The sequence below is a fragment of the Mauremys reevesii genome, linkage group 8 (assembly GCF_016161935.1).
Source record: "Mauremys reevesii isolate NIE-2019 linkage group 8, ASM1616193v1, whole genome shotgun sequence".
Classification (NCBI taxonomy): domain Eukaryota; kingdom Metazoa; phylum Chordata; order Testudines; family Geoemydidae; genus Mauremys; species Mauremys reevesii.
The window spans coordinates 1363764-1378566 of record NC_052630.1 but is presented as its reverse complement, the minus strand read 5'-3'; the positions used below and the strand labels follow the sequence as shown (position 1 = coordinate 1378566).

General features: G+C 66.6%; 1 protein-coding gene across 2 annotated transcripts in view; it reads left to right on the top strand.

Moving 5' to 3' along the window:
- The first annotated feature begins 3489 nt into the window (after positions 1–3489).
- The window catches only part of UNC5A (unc-5 netrin receptor A), a 37245-nt gene continuing 25931 nt past the window's right edge, over positions 3490–14803 (top strand). Inside the window, exons 1-2 of one of the 2 annotated variants that reach the window (XM_039484890.1) lie at positions 3490–3497; positions 11387–11608. In XM_039484890.1, the coding sequence (XP_039340824.1) occupies positions 11419–11608 (190 nt within the window). In that variant the 5' untranslated portion in view covers positions 3490–3497; positions 11387–11418. Of the gene's footprint in view, positions 3498–10386; positions 10796–11386; positions 11609–14803 lie in introns of those variants that run through there. The other variant, XM_039484889.1, reaches the window with a different exon arrangement.

Below are 14803 nucleotides of genomic sequence, written 5' to 3'. Positions count from 1 at the left end.
TCTTTGCTGGGCAAACAGGTCACCTGGTCCCTTTGTTCTCCAACACCTTCCCCGGCTCCATGCAGAGGATGGGCCTGGCTTCAGTTGCCAGGATACAGAGTGTCGGCCATTGTCTGGGCCCAGGCGGCCCCTCGGCATCACACCTGCCCTCTGGGGTCTCTGCAGCGATCACACACTCTTGTCCCACACCGAGATACTTGTGCGACACATGGGGGAAATTGAGGCACACACACAGTATTCAGAGAAAACATTCAGAACATTCCCACTGTGTCACACCCTGCACACACGCTCTGTGCAACTCCGGGTACACGGTTTGTAATGCACACATGCCGTCTGTGCAACCCTGCACTCACACTGTGTAACACACACACTCTGCATAATGCACCAGCATGCACACACACATGCATGGACACACACACGGACTCTCTGTATAAGCCTGTGTGCATGAGGAGACACCCCCCCTCCCTGTGGCAACACCCCCCCCCCCCGCTGTGCATTGTGCAGCGCTGCATGTGCGTCACAGTCCCTGCCCTGGGGAGCTAATCACCCCGTCCGGGCTCCCCGGGTGCCCGCTGTGCGCCTGGCGCTGACCCCCTGTGTCTGCCCCCCCCCCACTCCTGCCCCTCGGGCTAGCTTGTTTTCTACAGGAAGTGGCCTTGTGAGCCAGGGTGGGGGCTGCCCCCACACATAGCCCCTCCCCTGTCTGTCTGTCTGTCTGTCTGACTACGTGCATCTGTCTGCTCTGGCCACGTCCTTCCCTGACCCCTCTGCACACCCCCACCCGTCTCTGCTCTCCGTCCCGAGAGCCCTGCTGAGCTGGGCGGGGGGTGAAGCTGGCCCGGCCCGCGCACAGCCACGCCCTTGGCCACGGCTGGTAGGGATGCTGGGGGAGCCTGGGAAGGGCTGGGCTGGGGGCTGGGCTCTCTGCCCTGCCTGTGGCCCCCGGGGTTCCCTCTGGGCTGGGGTGCCCCCCCCCCCAGCCTGGATCCCACAAGGAGCAGCTCCCACCGGTGCTGCCCTCTCCCACGGCCCTGGCCTGAGTCCAGCTGTCGAGCGGTGCCTCACCCAGGGCCTGCTCCCCCAGCCCCTCCCTACCTGCTGCCCCGCCGGCCTCTGCCTGTCCCCGGGGCTTGCGCAGGGAGCGTGTGGGGACCCTGCCCCACCGGGGGTTCGGAGATGAGCGGCAGAGCCGGGGAGACCCTGGGCCAGAGCCCGGGGCAGCCCCATTGTGCCAGCCCCGCTGTCTGCCACTCGGCCCTGGAGCCCCGGCGTGTGGGAGCCTGGGGGCTGCGTGGTGCCAGCAGCCAGGCAGAGGAGACGCGCTCGCCGCCCGGCACGGCTGCCTCCAACGGGCCCCGGGGGCCTGCAGCTGGCGCTGCTCCAGCCCCAGCCCGGCTCTCCCCTTGGCTCTGGGCGTGTGCCCACCTCCAGCTGGCTGGAACGGGCCGGGTCTGGCAGCTCCCAGGGCTCCTTCCCCCCAGCCTCAGCACCATGGACAGCGCCCGGCCCTCGCTGCCATCCCGCAGAGCCATGCTGGGCTGAGTCCTGCCGCCCAGAGCTCGGCACTCGCTGTCCGGGCACCACGCAGAACCCAGGCTGGGGGGCAGGTGGGAGCAGCGCCCTGGCCAGCTCTGGCACCAGGAGCTACGTGGGCTCCCAGAAGTGACCTGCCCCCGTGGGCATCCCCTTCCCTTGGCGCCGTGTGTAGCTGTCCCTCCTCCTGGGGGGTGGGGGGCACTGGCCGTGGCTCCCGTGTCAGCCAGCAGGGGGCCTCCTCCCCCGCCCATGCTGCCTGCCCCATGGCGCAGCCTGGCCGTGCGTGACGCTGACCCCCGCAGCACTAGCCTGTCACCCGTCTGCTTTGCTGCCGGCACGTCTCCCGCAGCCCCGTTCCCAGGGGCAGGAGGGGCAGGGTGGGGCCAGCGGCGGCCAGCCCCGCAAAGGGAAATGGCAGAGCCGAGCTCCGGGGCCTGTCTGTGCAGGGGGGCGTGGGGAGATCCCCTCGCCGGGGCCCAGGCAGGCAGCGCTGCTCTCTCTGCTCCAGGTCCTGGCCGAGGCGTGCGGGGGAGGCCATGGGGGTTGCAGGCAGCGCTGTGCCAGCTCCGTGACAGCTGCTCACCAGGGAGGTGGCCAAGACCTTGCATCTGCTGAAAACACGCAGCCAGCAGCCACGTGCACGCCGGCGCTAGCCACTAGGCAGCCTGGCGGGAGCACGAGTGGCTGAACGATGCGCCGGCGGGGGCCAGCCTGCCACGGCCACACGCTGGGGGCAGAGGGACGGGCTGGGGGGCAGGAGCAGGCCGGGACTGGGGCAGCCTGGCGGGAGCACGAGTGGCTGAACGATGCGCCGGCGGGGGGCCAGCCTGCCATGGCCACACGCTGGGGGCAGAGGGACGGGCTGGGGGGCAGGAGCAGGCCGGGACTGGGGCAGGCTGGTCTGGGATCTCCCAGCGTGTGAGCCAGGGGGTGATGCAGGCTGGAGCGAGACGCAGACGCGAGAGCGCGGCACTGGACGGGGTGGCTGGAGCTGGCCCTGTGCTGCCGGCTTCAGGCCCTGCTGGGGGCTGACTGTCTCCCCCACGGGGCTGCAGCCCCAGGCTCCTCCCCTCACAGTGGGACCCTGGCCACCAGACGGCCTCTGCCTGGCCCCTACTGCGGGCGCAAAGGAGGGCAGAGCGGCAGGGGCAGGGGAGGGGAGGGGGCAGTGCCTTGGCAGGGGGAGCAGGGTCTGGTTTCCCATCCCCCTCCTGCCCTCAGGCTGCCTGGCCCCTGGAGAGGGTAGTGGAGCTGGGCCGGCTCTAGGCTGGCAGGTGCCCGGTCCCAGGCCAAGGGAGAAGTAGGTTCCTGTGCAATGTGGTGCACAGGGGAGCCCCCCTCCCGGTGAGCCGCTGGCGCTGTGTGTGGCTGGGCGCTCACCACAGGCCGGGGCAGGGCGTGGCGGGAAACGGGAGCTGGTGGCTCCAGTCCAGCACCACGGGCCCTGCCTTGTGCCTCTGGGCAGCAGTGCCAGCTCGGTGCAGCAGTTCCGGGTGGGGGCGCATGGAGAGCCTGGGGGGCAGCAAGGGGGCAGGGCTGGGGGAGCGACCAGGGCAAGCTTGGGAGGGGTCTTTCCCTGTACTGGGGAGGGCAGATCCTCACAGACTGGCATGCACTGGTCCCTCCCGCCCCATCTGGCTCCCACGCCCAGTGGGTAGGGAGCTGGGCTCTGGGGGTGCTGTCGTCCCCTCGCTTCGTCAAGCTGGAGCTGCCTTCGTTAGCCCTGGCAGGGGCTGAGAGTGGCTCCCGCCCCCAGTTACCCATCTAGCTGCCGGTGCCAGGCTGCTCTGCCAGCCTGGGCCTGGCACGGATGCCCTGCGGCCCAACAGAAGTGAGCAGCGCTGGAGCCAGCCCCGCCGCCCGCTCCAGCCCCACGCTCGGCCGGCGGGAACCTGGCTCAGATCTATTGCCAAGGTGACATCATGAGCATCTAGCCAGTTCCCATGGCAACTCAGAGGCAGGTGAGCTGGGAGCACGAGCCAATCAGAGCTGGGGCCCAACGCCAGGGGGAGCGCGGCCCCGTGAGGGCAGTGCCCAGCATGGGGCGCCCTCCCTGCCCCCCACAGCAGGGGCAGCGGCGTTACCTCGCGGGGCCCTGGAGTTTGGCGTTAGCCGCCCTGGTTAGGGCCACCTGCGCTGGGCAGCCTCCGCTCTGGGGGCAGGTGCCGCCGGGATGTGGCCTGTGCACCAGGCAGGGCCAGCTGAGACCCACCCGCCGAGGACGCTGTGTGGCTAGCAGGAGTTTAGCCCTGGTGGGGTTGTTGTATGTTCTGGTCATGTCTGGTATGCCAGCAGCTGGAGACCCCCCCGAGACTGGGCGTGGCACAGACCCCGACCGAGTCAGGGCCCCGTCGGGCCGGGCGCGGCACAGACCCCGACCGAGTCAGGGCCCCGTCGGGCCGGGCGCGGCACAGACCCCGACCGAGTCAGGGCCCTGTCGGGCCGGGCGCGGCGCAGACCCCGACCGAGTCAGGGCCCCGTCGGGCCGGGCGCGGCGCAGACCCCGACCGAGTCAGGGCCCCGTCGGGCCGGGCGCGGCGCAGACCCCGACCGAGTCAGGGCCCCGTCGGGCCGGGCGCGGCGCAGACCCCGACCGAGTCAGGGCCCCGTCGGGCCGGGCGCGGCACAGACCCCAACCGAACAGACCCCGACCGAGTCAGGGCCCCGCTGGCCGGCGCGCGCAGACCCCGACCGAGTCAGGGCCCCCTCGGGCCGGGCGCGGCACAGACCCCAACCGAACAGACCCCGACCGAGTCAGGGCCCCGTCGGGCCGGGCGCGGCACAGACCCCAACCGAACAGACCCCGACCGAGTCAGGGCCCCGTCGGGCCGGGCGCGGCACAGACCCCAACCGAACAGACCCCGACCGAGTCAGGGCCCGCTGGCCGGGCGCGCACAGACCCCAACCGAACAGACCCGACCGAGTCAGGGCCCCGCTGGCCGGGCGCGGCACAGACCCCAACCGACCAGACCCCGACCGAGACAGGGCCCCGTCGGGCCGGGAGCGGCGCAGACCCCGACCGAGTCAGGGCCCCGTCGGGCCGGGCGCGGCGCAGACCCCGACCGAGTCAGGGCCCCGTCGGGCCGGGCGCGGCGCAGACCCCGACCGAGTCAGGGCCCCGTCGGGCCGGGCGCGGCACAGACCCCCACCCAACAGACCCCGACCGAGTCAGGGCCCCGCTGGCCAGGCGCGCACAGACCCGACCCAACAGACCCGACCGAGTCAGGCCCCGCCGGGCCGGGCGCGGCACAGACCCCGACCGAGTCAGGGCCCCGTCGGGCCGGGCGCGGCGCAGACCCCGACCGAGTCAGGGCCCCGTCGGGCCGGGCGCGGCACAGACCCCGACCGAGTCAGGGCCCCGTCGGGCCGGGCGCGGCACAGACCCCGACCGAGTCAGGGCCCCGTCGGGCCGGGCGTGGCACAGACCCCGACCGAGTCAGGGCCCCGTCGGGCCGAGCGCGGCGCAGATTCCAACCGAACAGACCCCGACCGAGTCAGGGCCCCGTCGGGCCGGGCGCGGCTGGAGGTTTCTTGCAGTGAATAGACTTGTTTGCAGGGTGGTCCCAGGGCGGAAGGGCAGGTGAGGGACTATCCGTTCCACCTGGCCACTAGCTGGCACGCAGGGAGTACCTGGCCCAGTCCTGAGGAGAGCTCTGTGGCCCCAAAGCTTGGCTGTCCCCAGCAGAAGTTGGTCTCTGGACCGGAATGGGGGGCCGGGGGTGGGGAGCCGGAGCGCTGCTGGAGAATGGCACAGGATGTTGCAGGGATCTTGCAGCGCGCCTGGGATTTGGGCTTGTTCTGCAGCAAGGTGCCACTGGCTGCCACCAGATGTGTTGGCTCCAGAGACAATCCCAGGCCTCAGCCCCCTCCTGCAGGCTCAGGGAAGGCACGATCGAGCTCCTTTCTGTAGTAAGAACAGCTCGGGGAGGGGTTCCCTGGGTGCCAGGGCAGGCGCCAGGAGCTGGGCTGCAGCTGGGCGGGGTGCGAGTGAGCAGCTCTTTGGGCACAGAGCCTGCCGGAGGGGCAGGTGTGGGTTAGTGAGGGGCGGCTGTTTGGTCCCAGGGAACGGGGACTGAGTGCCTGTTCCTCGTGGCTCCACGGCTGACTCCTCGCCCTGCCGTGTTCCTTCGGGAACAGCCCCGCCAGCCTGGCACTCTGGCTAAGCGCGAGGGCCGCAGGGGCAGTGTGGGAGGGTTGTTACTGGAGGGTCTCTTGGGAGCACTGGGCCGCTGGTGCAGCCATTCATCTCCCCTGCAGGGGCCAGCCGCCCGTGAGCCCGGAACCCCGCGCGGGGGATGGCGGCTCTGGCCTGCTGCACATCCTGAGACTGGAGCCTCCCCCGCTGGGCGCGTGTCCCACCTGAGTCCATCCCCCGGGCAGCAACCAGGTGCCCCCAGCGCCCCTCCCCCCACATGGGGCTGCTGCCGGCAGCCGTGTCTCCCGGGAGCAGCAAGGACAGAGCCGGGGAGATGCCGGCAAGCTGGTCTGGGAGCCATGGGGCTCCCCGGAGTGGCACTTCCCACAGGAGTGGGTGTGGGCCCGGGAGCCCTGCGTGGGTGGGGGCACAGCTGCCCTGGCACGGGTAGCTGAGCCCAGGCCCCCGGCAGCTCCTGGCCGTGAGAAGGCAGCTGTGGAAGCCCAGCACCAGCCAGCGAGAGACACCCATTACTGGCTTATCGCCATGGGAGCCTCCATCGCTGGCAATCTGCACATCCAACCCGGAGGTTTTCTGGCAGGTTGGCTCTGGGAGGGATTTGGGGCAATTCCCCGGCTTGGGCCCTGCCCCGCCCCCCCCGCCCCAGCTCCACCGGTGCCCCTCAGTCCTGACCTGCAGCCCCCTGCCAGCCCAGCCTGGGTTTCTCCTGAGCTCCATTGGGGGACTGGTCTATGTGATGTGGCTGGATGCCCAGTGTGGACTTAGAGCAGAGACCGTTAAACTCATTTCACATGTGAGCAGAGCCCAGGGCCCTAGAGAGCCAGGTGCAGAGCCCGGCAGGGCTGCGGTTCTTTACTGCTGTGCTGAATGAAACCTTGGGCGACTGGGTTTGCACCTGGCTGTAACTTCCCAGCTGCTTGGCCTGAGCAGGAGCACGTCTGGGGTTCGTGCTGGGCGCATGGGTGTGCACGCGTGTTTGATGTGTAGCGTGTGCTTTGCAACAGGTGGCTGCAGGGTGCGTGTTTTCTGGTGACTTGATGTGCACTGCGGCCTGGGCACAGTGTGCATGGGTGAGACCACAGTGTGTGTGCACATGGGTGAGACTGCAGTGTGCGTACATTCGTGCAGGTAAGACCACAGTGTGTGTGAGACCATAGCGTGTGCACGTGGGTGAGACCGCAGTGCGGTTGCATATGTATGAGACTGCAACATGCATACGTGTAAGACAGCAGTGTGCGTGCATATGGGTGAGACCGCAGTGTGTGTGCATTCGTGCAGGTGATATTGCAGTGCATGTGCGTGTGAGACCACAGTGTGTGTCCGCGTGTGAGACCACAGTGTGTGCGTATGAGACCACAGTGTGTGTGTGTGCGTGCGTGTGAGACCGCAGTGTGTGTGTGTGCGTACGTGGGTGGGTGAGACCGCAGTGTGTGTACATTTGTGCGTGTGTGAGACCGCAGTGTTTGTGCGTGCACGTGAGACTGCAGTGTGTGTGCGTGTGTGCGTGCGCGCGTGAGACCGCAGTGTGTGTGTGCGTGTGAGATCGCAGTGTGTGCGTGTGCGTGTGCGTGTGAGACCGCAGCGTGTGTGTGCGTGTGAGACCGCAGCGTGTGTGTGCGTGTGAGATCGCAGTGTGTGTGTGTGCGTGTGAGACCGCAGCGTGTGTGCGTGTGTGCGGGTGAGACCGCAGCGTGTGTGCGTGTGTGCGTGTGAGACCGCAGCGTGTGTGCGTGTGAGATCGCAGTGCGTTTGCGTGTGAGACCGCAGTGTGTGTGCGTGTGAGATCGCAGTGCGTGTGCGTGTGAGACTGCAGTGTGTGTGTGCGTGAGATCACAGTGTGTGTGTGTGCGTGTGAGACCGCAGCGTGTGCGTGTGAGACCGCAGTGTGTGTGTGCGTGTGAGATCGCAGTGTGTGCGTGTGCGTGTGCGTGTGAGACCGCAGCGTGTGTGTGTGCGTGTGAGATCGCAGTGTGTGTGTGTGCGTGTGCGTGTGAGACCGCAGCGTGTGTGCGTGTGTGCATGCGGGTGAGTCTGCGGCTGGACCAAGCAGCCGCTGGGGGTCGTTAAATCTGTGAAACAGGAAATGCCTTTCTCCCCAGGACAGGGGGTTAATTGAATTAATTGCCAGCGAGGCTGTAAAAGTGCTGATGGGGGATTAACGGCGCGTTATGGCTGCTGTTTATCTTCCCCATGGAAATTAGCTGCAGCACCTTGCCTCAGCTGGTGGCAGACGTGAGCGGGAGGCTGCGGCGGGCGCAGCTGGGCCGGGTGGCAGGGCCGACGCTCGCAGCTGGGAGCGGGGAGCTGCTGGCTATGCTCCAGCAGCGTCCCCTCCCCGGTGGGCAGGCAGGCAGGCAGCCCCGTCGGTGCCTGGCAGAGCGGGCAGGGCAGCGGGCAGCAGGCTCAGCACAGGCCTCCCCCGGCTGGTTCGGGAGCAGCACGGCAGGCTCTGAGGAGAGCTCGCCTGCAGGGCCGGATGCCCGGCTCACCCAGCTCCCCACCCGCCCGCCTGCCCAGGCTGCTGCAGCCACGCCCATTCCAGAGGGAAGAGAAATCCCAGTGCGCTGGGTGTCCCTGTGGGGCTTGGGGATGTCCCCTGGCTGCCCCTGCTGGGCCTGGCTGCGGGAGCCACCCCCTCGGCCCGAACTGGAGCAGGGTCCTTGGGCCACAGGACTCATCTGGACTCGCCTCTGCCCCTGATGGGCCGACCCCTCGGGCCGGGCCGCTGTTGGCTCAGGCTTAGCCTGGGAGCTGAGTGTTCCCACCACGCACAGCTGGCCCTGGCACTGCCCGTGCTGCCTCCCCCCCCCCCAGCCAGCACAGACTGTTCTGGGGGCCAGGGGCTCCAGGCGGCATCAGCATGGATAACAGGCTTGCCCTTCCCAGAGAGGTGCTGCCCCCAGCCAAGGCACCCTGCCCCACCCTGGCTCTCTGTGCACCCTCCTGCGGTCCAGAATCTAGGCCCCCGTCGTCTGTGTGCGCAGCCCCCAGGCCTCTCTGAGCCCCATGGGACTGCACGTGATTTGGGAAAACTGGGGACGCCGGATCCGGAAAACGCAGGATCGGGGGACTGTGCGAGGAGACACTTAATTACTGCCCTGCACTCCATGTAATTGCTGATTAAATCCTTACCAGCCAATTAGCAGCAGCAATTACAGCTCGGAGAGCCACAATTGCTAGTTTATCTTTTGTTAATCAACCACTTAGTTAGGGCCATTTTAGTAACTCTTTTTGGTGGGGGCGCTGGAGGGGAAGCAGCCAGACGGGGGGGGGGGGGTCCTGGCTACTGGATTCCACCACCCCCGTCACCCATTGAACCCCGTGGTGGAGCCCAGCTCCGCTCTCCCTGCAGGGATCCCCGGCCCAGGCATTGCTTTCAGGGTGAGGCAAATCGCTTCCCCTCACGAGGGACAGACGGCGCTGTCTGCCCCACAGGCACCCGCCGTCCTCTGTGCCCAGCCTGCCCCCTGCCCATGCCCCAGGCTGCTGAGAGCCCCTCCCCGGACGGGAGCCCGCGGGGTGGCAGTGCCCGGCTCCAGGCAGGTGGCTGTGTGGGTCCCTGTGCCCCCCGCACCACCCACGCTGGCTATGCTGGCTGGGGCATTTTCTCCTGCCCCTGGCACCGGAGGGAAGGGCTCTGTCCCCATGGCACCCGGCTCCCCGCAGGCCTGCCCGCAGCGGGGCTGTTTCCAGGGAGTCTGAGTCGGGGCCTGGCGCTGCCGGTCAGCGGGAACAGCCATGGGCCCTGGCTGGGGCCAGGCCGGTGCAGGGCGGGCTGGGCTGCAGGGACAGATGGACGGATGCCTGGCTGGCTGGGGCAGCAGCGGACCCCTGTTCCTGGGGGTCAGGCCAAGGGGGGCAGGTCGTGTGCTGTGCAGAGAGGGGTGGGAGGGGTCCAGGTGCAGGCGTGGGCTGACTGGGGGGTCCAGGAACAGATGTTTGCTGTCTGAGGGTCGGGGGAGGGGCCAGGTGCAGGTCTCCTAGCAATGGGCACCCCGTGCCCCGCTCCAGCCCCGTCATCCACCCGGGGTCTCTCAGACATTCCTGCCCCCTGCCCAGGCTGGTGGGGCCAGGGTGCTGCAGGGGAGGGGGCTGGAAGGGGCTGCCCAGTGAAGGAATAGCTCCTCCCATGTGAGGGTCCCAGATGCTGCTCCAGGCTCCCCCCTGGCTCCAGAGCCCCAGCGCCCAGGGGTGGGCATTGCCCCCTCCCTGCGGTGGTGCCAGCGGGTGGCTGCCCAGCCCAGGCTGCGGGCGCCGGAGAAGTGACTCGCGGCCCTGGCAGCTCACACATTTCTTTTTCATTAGCCGTTAAGTGCGGCCTGGGGGGTCGCGCCAGGTTCAGTGGGCTTAGCGCTGGGCTTAGCGCTGACGAATTAGCCAGGGTGGGGGCGGCTGGTGGAGCCGGGTGACCCCCCCACGCCGGCTGGGGCAGCAGGTTGGGTGGGATTGGCACTGGCAGAGACTCTCGGGGCAGGGCAGATGGCATTCCACGGGAGGGGCTGGTGGAGTGAGGGAACGTAATGAATGCAAATCAGCAGGCGGTTAGGGAAACCAGACCCTGCCAAACTCCCTTCGTGTCTTTTCTCAGGCGATTACAGGGGTGGGTGCTGGGGGGGGGGTCGTGTTGACATCACAGACTTGGTGCCACATGACGTCCTGATTGGAAAACAACAACGATAGAAAATGAACGTGGCCCATGTTAGGTGGCTTAAAACCTGGCTGAGGGATGGGTCTCCGAATGTAACCGAGCGGGGGATTGTCACGGCGCGGGTGCGTGCTAGTGGGGTCCTGCGGGATCGGTTCTTGGCCCTGCCCGTTGCACGTCTTTATCAGTGACCTGGGCGAAAACATAAAACCACCCCTGAAAGAGCTGGCAGCTGGCGTCAGACCTGGGCGTGGGAAGCAGTGAAGAGCCTAGGTCAGTGATAGAGCCCTGGATCACTGGTGACCAGGGTGCAGGCAAACCCTGCACGTCAGATGGTGGAACGTAACTGCACCAGAGGCCAGGCATGGCGGCCATACATGCGAGGGGCCATGGTGGAGAATCACCTGAACGTGAGCGCCCAGAACGACGCTGGGGACGGGATTGCGAGTGGCACAGAGGTGATTTTCCCGCTGTATTTGGCACTGGTGCGACCGCGGCTGGAATCCGGTGCCCACAGTTCAAGAAGGACGTTGGTAAAGTGGGGAGGGGTCAGAGATGAGCCCCGGGAATGATGAAGGGGTTAGCGGGACAGACTCCAGGGGCTCCCTCGGTCGAGTTGACCAAAGAGAGAATTAGGGGGTGAGTTGGTCCCAGTCTGTCAGTACCTACACGGGGAACAGAGACTCGCTAACGGGCCCTTGCGTCCCACAGGAAAGGTCTGAGCCCACCCAGGGGCTGGAAGCTGGAGGCAGATGAATTCAGACTGGGAGTAGGGGCCCCTTTTTAACAGGGGATTTACCGGGGGTCCTGGTGGATTCCCTGTCACTGGCCATTTGAGGAGGTTTTCTAGGGGTGAGTCTGGGCTTTCCCTGGAGTCAGACGGGGTGAGCCCAGGGTCCCTGCTGGCTCTGGACAAGGTGACTCCAAAGGCTGGAGCTGGCTGGGTGCTCCCTAGGCTGTTCTCCTTGGGGCTACCCCAGGGCACAGCCTGGCTCCCTACCCCACCTCCATGGCCCTGGGGGCTCTGAGCCTCTCCCCTTTCCTGCCAGGTGCCCAGCAGAGCGCCACAGTGGCCAACCCCATGCCAGGGGCCTCTTCGGACCTGCTGCCCCACTTCCTGCTGGAGCCCCAGGATGTCTACATCGTCAAGAACAAGCCCGTGAGCCTGGCCTGCAGGGCGACGCCCGCCACCCAGATCTACTTCAAGTGCAACGGGGAGTGGGTGCACCAGGGCGAGCACGTCACGCAGCGCAGCACGGACCAGGGCACCGGTAAGGGCAGCGCCGGCCGGGCTGGGCCTGGGCATCAGGGCAGGGGCAGCAAAACCCCTTGGGCTGCTGGTGCCCATGGCCGGAAGCAGGGAGAGCTGGTGCCCTGCACACCTTGTGCCCAGCTGGAGACCTCGCGAGCCGGCCAGGCCTGGGCTGCTCTGACACTGGCTCCAGGCACCCCCAGGCCTGGGGCGAATCTGGACACCAGTGAGGCGGGTTTGCTGGTCCCTGCGGGACGTGTGCCCTCAGCACAGGGTGGCCAGGCTGCAACATGGGGACCTGCCTCAGGTCATGCGGGAGGGGCAGTGGGGGGCGGGTGAGAGATTGGGGGTGACTGAGCTGGGGTTGGAAGGAGGAGCCTGGGGGAGAGGCCTGCTCCCTACCACCCCCACTCCCGCTCTCCTGGTGACCCCGTGGCCAGGTCCTGCTGTCCCAGTGTCACGGACTCACAGATCGTGCCCACTCGTGGCCCCGTTTGGTCCGTGGGGGGTGCCCCTTCCAGTGCGACAGCCCCTCTCGGGGGTTGTCACGGGGCCCCCGGGCGCTGCTCTGGAGCTGCTCCCCACCAAGCCAGGCAGGACTCTGGGGAGCCTCCTCTCCCTCGGAGCAGCCTGTCTGCAGGGCAAGGAGCTCCCACGGCTTCACCTCCTGGGTCTCTCCTTGGAGCATTCAGCATCCTCTGCCCCTCCGTGCGCTTCCCACAGCGAGTCCACCCAGCAGGGTCCTGGGGAAGCCACAGGGTCCTGCCCCCCCACTGCGCAGTCAGACGTGACTCTCAGCCAGCCAGTAACACAGAAGGTTTATTAGCCGACAGGAACACAGTCCAAGACAGGTCTTGCCAGTACAGACAACAGGACCTCCCTTTAGTTAGGTTCATCTGGGGCCCCAGGGAGGCCACAGCCCCGTTGAGAGGCCTGAGCCCCGTCGGGTGCCCATATGAGGAAAGATTAAGAGGGTCCCATATGAGGAAAGATTAAAGAGGCTAGGACTCTTCAGTTTGGAAAAGAGAAGACTAAGGGGGGACATGATAGAGGTATATAAAATCATGAGTGATGTTGAGAAAGTGGATAAGGAAAAGTTATTTACTTATTCCCATAATACAAGAACTAGGGGTCACCAAATGAAATTAATAGGCAGCAGGTTTAAAACAAATAAAAGGAAGTTCTTCTTCACGCAGCGCACAGTCAACTTGTGGAACTCCTTACCTGAGGAGGTTGTGAAGGCTAGGACTATAACAATGTTTAAAAGGGGACTGGATAAATTCATGGTGGCTAAGTCCATAAATGGCTATTAGCCAGGATGGGTAAGAATGGTGTCCCTAGCCTCTGTTCGTCAGAGGATGGAGATGGATGGCAGGAGAGAGATCACTTGATCATTGCCTGTTAGGTTCACTCCCTCAGGGGCACCTGGCATTGGCCACTGTCGGTAGACAGATGCTGGGCTGGATGGACCTTTGGTCTGACCCGGTACGGCCTTTCTTATGTTCTTATGTTCTTCTCCATTTCCCAGCCAGCTCCAAACTGAAAAACTCCCCCCAGCCTTTATTCAGCTTCCTGGGCAGAGGTGTCCCCTGGCCTCTAACCCCTTCCTGGGTTCTCCCGTTACACACTCAGGTATCCTCCCTCCGGCCAGTCTCCCATCCCCCAGTGCAGACCGTCCTCCCAGGCCCACACCCCCCATTCAGCATTCACAGAGCACAGTAAGAACAGCCCCAGTTCGTCACAGGGGGCCACTCTCTCTCGGGGTCAGGCCCCTCCACCTCCTGGAGCCGCACCTCTCTGAGCCTCAGCGCGTCTGTCTGTGCCATGGGCCCCCCCAGGGAGTCCCCTCGCTCTGCCCCCCCCCCGGGCCTCCACCCCCAAAGGGGTTGATGCCCCCTGTTCTCTAGCCCGGAGCGACTCTCAGCCAGCGTAACACAGGAGGTTTATTGAGAGTTGAACCCAGCACAGGAAACTCTCAGGGCCTCAGGCCTGGCCTCCCTCAGCCCAGCACATCCCAGTCCCCCTGCAGCCAGGGGGGCTCTGCCTGCTCCCCCCCTCCAGCCCAGAGCCCCCCTGCTCCCATCTGGGCCTCCGATACCCCCGGCCCCAAGCCCCCTCTGTCCATTGGCTTCTCTCCAGGGAAACAGGGTCACTGGGTCTCCTCTCCTCTCAGCCCCCCTCTGGCCCCTCTGGCTGGAACCGGCTGGTCAGGTCACCGGGGTCCTCTCCCCGCAGCCCATTGTCCTCCCACTGGCCAGAACCGGCTGCGACTCCTGAGCTGGGTCTCTGGGTCACCAGGTCACCAGTCGCTGGGGTCTCCATCCTCAGGGCCATCGGCCGGGGTCCCGGGTCCCTCTCCGGTCCTGTGTCCCGACAAACTCCCTCTCCCCTCCCCTCGTTAAACCAGTAACACGCAGGGACACTGAGCCCCACCCCCTGTGCATGCAGCCCCCTGGGAAACACAGAAACCCCCCAAAACCCCCACTTCGTCACACCCAGGAGTTGCTGTGCCAGAGCCGTGTGCCCACCATGTCGTGAGGGGGCTGGGCTGGGAGCACGGCATGCGTGGGTGTCTGGGCCCATCCCAGGCCATGGCTACATGGGGAAGGCAGCAGGTGGAGCCCATGCTCCTGCTCTGGGCCCGACACGGCCGGACCCCACGTTCGCTGGCAGAGCCCTGGCCAGAGACGAGGCCCATCCCGTGGCACAGGCCCCGCAGCCAGGCCAGGCCCCAGCTCCTCAGAGCACTGGGAGGCGTCACACCCTGGCCCAGAGCCTGCCGTCGGCTCATTGGCCTGACGCTGCCCGGGCCTGGAGGATGGCACAGATGGGAGGGCTTGGTCCCCCCGCCCCTATCACTGCACTGCCAGGCCAGCAGAGAGCCCTGGGGGGCGCTGTGTCCTGGCATGCAGGGCTGGGCTGGTGGGAGGGGGGATTGGAGCTGGCGAGTGCCCAGGAGTGGGGCAGCCCCACGGGGCAGCGAGTCAGAGGGTCTCCTTGAATTGCAGCCCGTGCTTCTCCCCGCCGCACCGGGCCGTGGCAGCCCGGCTGGTCCCACTCAGAGCTGCCTTGGGGAAAAGGCCCCTCCCCAGCCACGGCATCTCTCAGTGCCCACGATCCCCTGCCCAACGGGCTGGGCCTGGGAACCGGGAAATCAGCCTTTCCGCACCAAAGTGCCGCGCTGCCCCCTGCTGGCGCCGGGCTGCCTGGGGAG